Raw genomic sequence first — 8,147 nt, forward strand, 5'->3', positions numbered from 1 at the left:
CATATATATAATTTATATTTACTTATTTATGAAATATATGTTTTTGTTAACAAGTTAAAGGTGTTTAATGATAATGCAAGCATGTTTAACACATATAGTTAATATTGTTAATACATTAAAGGTGTTTAATGATAATACAAGTATGTTTAATACATATAGTTAATATTGTTAACAAGTTAAAGGTGTTTAAAGATAATGCAAGTATGTTTAACACATATAGTTAATATTGTTAACAAGTTAAAGGTGGTTAAAAATAATACAAGCATGTTTAACACAAATAGTTAATATTGTTAACAACTTAAAGGTGGTTAAAGATAAAACAAGCATGTTTAACACATATAGTTAATATTGTTAATACATTAAAGGTGTTTAATGATAATACAAGTATGTTTAATACATATAGTTAATATTGTTAACAAGTTAAAGGTGTTTAAAGATAATGCAAGTATGTTTAACACATATAGTTAATATTGTTAACAAGTTAAAGGTGGTTAAAGATAATACAAGCATGTTTAACACATATAGTTAATATTGTTAACAAGTTAAAGGTGGTTAAAGATAATACAAGCATGTTTAACACAAATAGTTAATATTGTTAACAACTTAAAGGTGGTTAAAGATAAAACAAGCATGTTTAACACATATAGTTAATATTGTTAACAACTTAAAGGTGGTTAAAGATAATACAAGCATGTTTAACACATATAGTTAATATTGTTAACAAGTTAAAGGTGGTTAAAGATAATACAAGCATGTTTAACACATATAGTTAATATTGTTAATAAGTTAAAAGTGTTTAAAGATAATACAAGCATGTTTAACACATATAGATTCCTTTCTTTCATGAAGACAAGAATATAAGTTGGTGTATTACCTGATTGTGATGACTTGCATTGATTGGAATCAGACAGTGGTGATGATAGCGTCCGCATTTTCGAATGGAGGAGAAAAAAAGTCCTCCTTTCTGTCCAATACCACATGAAAGTGGTTGGTTTTTGGCATCTTATTTGTCCAGCTTCCGTACTCCTTTGTATACACTTTACAAGAAATACATTGTCGGCAAACTCCGTAGCTTGCTAGCTTGTGCACGCCAGCTTTCTGAGACTCTTATTTTGGTAGCGCAGGCAGGATGAAGCAGAGCTTTTATTGTGCAACTGTGCAGTCGGTCTTTGGAGTTTTGACGACAGGTACGGCGCCAGAGTCTGTTGAAATAAAGTGTTTCTCGCCTTCCAGTTGGTAATTTTAATGAGCTGGCAGCAGCCAGCGTCATCTCAGAAGACCCTCGGGTGCCGTGAATGTCAATCAAGTGACGAAAGTGACGTCATAGTGAAGATTTATGATCGCTCATTTTTAGGACTATTTTTTTAATGCCTGGCTGGTGATCGACTGACACACCCTCCGAGATCGACCGGTAGATCGCGATCGACGTAATGAGCACCCCTGGCTTAAGGATAGTACATCATTGCCCATGCATTTGATTATTTGATATATTTTTTTTACGTACGCTGTGAAAGAAATCTTTAGATTTTACAGTAAAACACAAAAAACAGGCAGCTTAGTCGCCAGAATTTTACCCAAAAAAATGGTGGTGTTTTTTTTTCCCCACAGCATTTTAATGTAAGTGGAATGAAAAAAAAGGTACTACTAGTCCATGGTTTTATTTATTTTTAGCTATTTACAGACAGACATAATTTTGTATTACATTATTGTTTATTTTGTTAATATCAGAGTCCGTTCTGCAAAAAGGTTATCCCTAGAAGCACACATTTTATGGTTGTTTTTATACTGTATTATTGCAAATGGAAAAGCGGTACCAAAGTTGATTTAATAGTAAAAAACTTGGCAGTTCAGTTGCCACAAATCTGTTGTGATTTTTAGTTTACAATTATTTAACTTGTTTTGAAATCAGAGGTCAATCAGATGTTTATGGGATTTATATATATATATATAAATAATCTTTATTTTCATTTTGCCCTGCGATGAGGTGGTGACTTATCCAGGGTTTACTCCGCCTTCCGCACAAATGCAGCTGGGATAGGCTCCAGCTGCCCCCGTCACCCCGAGAGGGACAAGCGGTAGAAAATGGATGGCTGGATTATCTTCATTTTAACCAAAAAAATGTTTTGGAACACATGATAATATTAACGTTTAAGATATACACTTGCATGCAGCACATGGATTTCTTTTTTTAATGAAAAGAACAACTACATTGTTCTATTGTTCAAAATCGAATGTTACGAAGACATATACTGTATTTTCCGGACTACACGGCTCACTCAAAATCCTTTTTTTTCCTCAAAACTCGACAGTGCGCCTAATGTACGGAATAATTCTGGTTTTGCTTACCGATCTCTAAGCTTTTTTGGTACATGGTGTAATAAGTGTGACCAGTAGATGACAGTCAAACATAAGAGATATGTGTAGACTGCACTATGACGACAATATGACTCAAGTAAACACCAACATTTCATACGTTCCATTGAAAATATAGAACATTACACACGGCGCTTAAAAATCTTATCAAAATGTTTTAGTATGACTTTGGTATTATTATGGTGTGTGTATAATGTAAGACTTATTATCTAGTGTTTTGTTTCGCAATATTATGCAAAAGAAACTTTTCTTACCTTCTGGTACCTGCTGATCTGTATTTGGGATCTGCATAAATCCTGAAAAATTGCGCGCGTCCGCCTTTGTAGTCCGTGTTGACACCGTAGTAGACAGTTATGGGACATTCATCCTCCACTGTTGCCATTTCTAATATAAAGTAGTGTAAAGTTCTTACTTATATCTGTCAGTAAACTCGCCATGAACGCGCTAAAACATACCGGTGTAGTGAGTTAGATTATTCGCCCAAGGAACTTTAGTTATTAGAGAGTTCCGGTCGGACGGTTTTTCACGAGACACATTTCCGGCTGAGGAGATGCTGCTCCTTTGATTTAAGTCAAGTCTGAATGTCATTAAAACAGTTAGCACCATCTTTTGACACTTCTTCCACTCCTGTCCTTGCACGCTACACCGCTACAACAAAGATGGCGGGGAGAAGACGCTGCCGAAGGTGAGCCACGTAAATAAGACCGCCCAAAAAACGGCGCATCCGGAAGCGACTGTCAGAAAGCGGCTTGAAGATGATCTGTAAAACATAACCTATGCAACATTTTGACCAAAGAACCACCATTACATGTTATGTAGACCACAAGGAAGTGTTTTCAATTCAGGAAAAAAATAATAATAATATGACTCCTTTAATGCGTCCTATAATCCGGTGCGCCTTATATATGAAAAAAGATCAGAAATAGAGCATTCATCGGCAGTGCGCCTTATAATCCGGTGCGCCCTATGGCCCGGAAAATACGGTAGTAAAAAAGTATAAAGTACTTCATTAACACATACTATTTCCAGGCTTTCGCGGACCATATAAATTGAAGTGGGGGGTACACATCTGGCCCCCGGGCCTTGAGTTTGACACATATGATTTATATTTAAATTCCAACCTTGCACCGTTGCTACCTGGTTAGGTCTAAGTCCTCGTCACCTCTTTGTGTGGGACCATATGGTCCATTGTGGCCCAGATGCCATTTCCCGATCATAGCGGTGTAGTAACCCGCCTCCCGCAGCAGCTGCGGCAGCGTGACTTCAGACAGAGGCAGTCCGCCCACGGAGCCAACGGCAAAATTGTGAGTGACCCCGTTCCTGAGTCCATAGCGGCCTGTCAGGATGGAAGCGCGGGATGGCGAGCAGGTCGAGGCCGGAGAGTGGAAGTCTAGCAATCTGCAATGAATAAAGACGACAGGGGGATATCGTATTGCTCTTGAGCCACTTCATTAGGAACACCAACACAATGACGACTCAATGAAGAGGAGCAATGATTATGCAATACCTCAGTCCTTGCTGGGCCATCAGGTTGAGATTGGGTGTGTTGTTTGTCCCCTTTTCAGGCTGGTTGATGTCCAAGTCACCCCATCCTATATCATCAGCAAGTATGACAATGAAGTTGGGCTTTTTAGCCCCAGCTCCGTGCTCAGACGCTCGGTGGAAGCACAGGGCGCACAGCAGTATCCCACACACAAGCGGCGGCGTGAATCCCTCTAGCATTTTGTGCAGAAACCTGGAAAAAATATAATTTGGGGGGTGAGGATGGGGAGGTGTGTTACTGTACAGCAGTGTTTTTCAACCTTTTTGGAGCCAAGGCACATTTTTGTTCATTGAAAAAATGCGGAGGCACAACACCAGCAGAAAACATTAAAAATGTAAACTCGGTAGTTGATATTGACAGTAAAAAGTCATTGTTGCAATTGTTGGATATGAATTCAAACCATAACCAAGCATGCATCAATATAGCTCTTGTCTCAAAGTAAGTGTACTGTCACGACCTGTCACATCACGCCGTAACTTATTTGGAGTTTCTTGGTGTTTTCCTGTGTGTAGTGTCTTGCACTCCTATTTTGGTGGCTTTTCCTGTTTTGTTGGTATTTTCCTGTAGCAGTTTCATGTCTTCCTTTGAGCGCTATTCCCCGCACCTGCTTTGTTTTAGCAATCAAGACTATTTCAGTTGTCGCTATCCTTCTTTGTGGGGACATTGTTGATTGTCATGTCATGTTCGGATGTACTTTGTGGACGCCATCCGCTCCACACGCTGCAAGTCTTTGCTGTCGTCCAGCATTGTTTTTGTTTACTTTGTAGCCAGTTCAGTTTTAGTTTCGTTTTCCATAGCCATCCCTAAGCTTCAATGCCTTTTTTAGGGGCACTCGCCTTTTGTTTATTTTTGGTTTACGCATTAGATACAACGTTTACAAAGCAATTAGCTACCTGCTGCCACCTACTGATATGGAAGAGTATTACACGGTTACTCTGCCGAACTCTAGACAGCACCAACACTCAAAAACGGCACTTTATTTGCAGATTATAATTACTGGTTTGCATAAAATATTTTTAACCCAAATAGGTGGCACAGTGGTTGAAAAACACTGCTGTACAGTATTTATGCATATTACCAAAGAAGCAGGTGGAGAAGGTGTTGTGGAAGTAAAATGTTAAATGTTGAAAAGGCATGTATACCCAGTCACTAAAAGGGTTCAATGTCTACAGTCAATTCTTTGGAATTTGTATTAAGTAGCTTGTGTAAAACTAACCACAAAACAAAACCAATCTGGCCAAATCTAGGATCAGCTGTTACATTCATAAAGGACAGGAATGCAGCACTGATTTTAGCAACACTGCGAATGAAAGTAAAACTGAGATATAAATTGAGTTAGTTAAAAATAAAAAATAAATCCCCTGAATTGGTGTGGATGTACAAGATACCAAATTTCAGCTAATATTGGATTGAAAGCTCATACAAAAAAATCCCACATGTTGGTGACTCAGTCTCTTTGCTTTTTTTTTTTTTATTGAGTACAACTGCAAAATAAGTCAGCTTGTGGCAAAATAAAGTTGCGAATGCTAGCACTTTGATAAAAAGGGAGGTAAACACTAGTATTGAATACAAAAAAGAACTTGTAGCAAAGTAGGAAGGTGTGGATGTACGCTCCCCTCCGCCCTCTCCAATCAGTGCTGTCCTCAATAAAAGGTCAGAGTGATGTTAAATGTTCATTTATTCATTTAATTCATCATTTGTATCATATTTCACTTGGTTTTCTGCCTGTAAAACTATAATTATTCTCTATGAAAAGCATTTTGTGTTCATATTTGTGGGCGTCCTGAACAGATTAATTGGATTTGGATTATTTCTTATTGGGAAAAAATGCTGAGGTTTTCATCTAACCTTTTGGAACAGATTAATTCTGATCAAAGCACCTCTATATTGATCTTTTTTTTTTACCATTTTTCAAATTTGTTTTGATACCGAGTTTGAGGCGTGTATTAACTGCAAGCCAAAACTCTCCAAATTAGTCTGAAAAAGGAAGAAATGCATTCTTGAAACATTCAACTGAGTGTATACAGTGAACAGGGTCACCCTTTCCGTATATGCCCCATTCGTCACGATTTACTTGACACAAGAAATGTGACGAATTAGGGCGTGCCCACAATCCACTTTAGCTGCCAGACGGCAGTAGAGTGTTTAACATCTTCAAATGTTTTGTTTTTTTGCATTCCCAACTTTGATCACAGCGCCAGTTGCTATGTAGAGTGGCGCTTTCCGCCATTTTCAGCAGATTGCATTGCAATCACCCTCCACATTCCTCTCACTCCAGATCCACCCAGGAATGTGGTCATACTCTGTCACAAACCTGGGGGTAAAGTTTGACTCAGATTTTAAATTCGAAAAACAAATCAGCAGCGTCGTTCAAAAAAGCTTTTATCAATTACGCCAAATAGCGAAAGTGAAATCGCTTCTATCAAGACATGATCTTGAGAAATTAATCCACGCTTTTATCTCGACTCGTCTTGATTATTGTAATGCCCTGTATGTAGGCATTAGCCAGGCCTCCCTCGCCCGCCTGCAGCTCGTGCAGAACTCTGCTGCTCGTCTGCTAACACAGACCCGCAGACGTGAGCACATCACCCCTATTTTAGCGTCCCTTCACTGGCTCCCTGTGCGTTACCGAATACATTTTAAACTCCTTTTATTTGTTTTTAAATGTCTAAACAACCTCGCGCCAACCTATCTCTCCGACCTCCTTCAGCCTTACTGCCCCACCCGATCCTTAAGATCAGCCGATCAGCTGCTGTTGACGGTCCCTGACACAAGGCTGAAGCTTAGAGGTGACAGAGCTTTCGCCGTTGCTGCTCCCAAGCTCTGGAACGACCTACCCCTGAGTGTTAGACAAGCCTCCTCTCTTCCTGTTTTTAAATCTCTCTTAAAAACATACTTTTATTCCATGGCTTTTAACACTGAGTGATATCCATCCTGCAATGGCGCCCCATAATACACCTGCTGTGATCCTGTTTTTATGTTTTTATGTTTTTATTAATTCTATTTTAATTATTTATTTTTTATCGTGTTCTGTTTGTGTTGTGTTGTGTTTGCTCGGTACTCGTTTTATCTTTTAACCTGCTCATTGTACAGCACTTTGGCTACCCCTGTGGTAAATTTTAAATGTGCTCTATAAATAAAGTTGATTTGATTTGATTTGATATGAATACCTTCCCTAATGTCAAATTTTAATTAAAGGGGACCTACTGTATGAGGAATTTCCTCTTTTCTGACTTAAAGATGTTAAAAATGGTGGACACTGGTGTTAAACAGTGCCAATGTGTTTGTCGTGATAGGCGGCAGCAGAGCAGCAAGATCCTGACAGCATCAAATCATAAGGTTCATGCTTTTTGGCGTGAACTTGCACACATTTTTTTGATGCCTCTGTTGGCAGGATTTATCAGTCTGGCTACATTGTGACGTCACAGCGAGGTGGACGTATTTATTTGGACATTAAGGACCTGATTTACTAAGATCCAAATCCAAACAATAAAATTGTGTGCACTATTAGTACTGTGAGATCTACTAAGACTGCGTGTGCAATTGAAAAGTGGTGCAGACCGCCTTATTTACATGAGGATGTTGCGTCTACTGAAACGGAAACACTCTCATTTACTGCACATTAATTTTATACCAACATGCTCCTACCTGTGGCGTTTTGCTACAATTTCACACAAGCAGCAGAAATCTAGCACTTTTTATGGGCATTTTAGAAGGAGTTGTGTAGTGCATCTACAATGAAACCACTTATTTCATATTTTTACAGCCAAAGATGCGCTTGAGAGGCTGCGCTTACTCCACTCAAGACCAAAAAACGCATACTCAAAGATTTATTTATAAGATTTATTCATATTACACATTTTTTTGCAATAATATTGTCTGTGAAAAAAACGAGCGTCATTTAGAAAATACTAAATGACACCGAAACATATTAATTTGTTTTAATCAGCCCCTTAAGTTCTTTAGCAGCTATAAAATGATGTTGCTTGATAGACGATATGTCTATTATTATTTATTTCAGACCGTCCAAAATGTTGACACACACATGTAGGACGGAGGATTCTCGTTTGATCCTGTGGCACAGTGTCCGTTTGCACGTGCTTCTGACACATTCTAAATAAAATGCAAAGTAGTCTTCACGAAACGAGGATGAGTGTTAATGAATCACGTTGCGCGTGCTGTATTATATATTTGCATTTTCTCCTCCCAATACTGTGGCCGTTTTGATGTC

The 8,147-nt window shown here is 38.5% G+C and overlaps 1 protein-coding gene across 1 annotated transcript in view; it reads right to left on the reverse strand.

The window, feature by feature from the left end:
- Positions 1-8,147, reverse strand: part of arsg (arylsulfatase G) — a 66,602-nt gene that overhangs the window by 20,158 nt on the left and 38,297 nt on the right. Inside the window, exons 6-7 of the mRNA XM_061967495.1 lie at positions 3,881-4,108; positions 3,536-3,771 (exon numbers count right to left, since the gene is read on the reverse strand). Coding sequence (XP_061823479.1) covers positions 3,536-3,771; positions 3,881-4,108 — 464 coding nt within the window. The remainder of the gene's footprint in view (positions 1-3,535; positions 3,772-3,880; positions 4,109-8,147) is intronic.

The sequence above is a fragment of the Nerophis lumbriciformis genome, linkage group LG11 (genome assembly GCF_033978685.3).
Source record: "Nerophis lumbriciformis linkage group LG11, RoL_Nlum_v2.1, whole genome shotgun sequence".
In the NCBI taxonomy this organism is placed as follows: Eukaryota; Metazoa; Chordata; class Actinopteri; order Syngnathiformes; family Syngnathidae; genus Nerophis; species Nerophis lumbriciformis.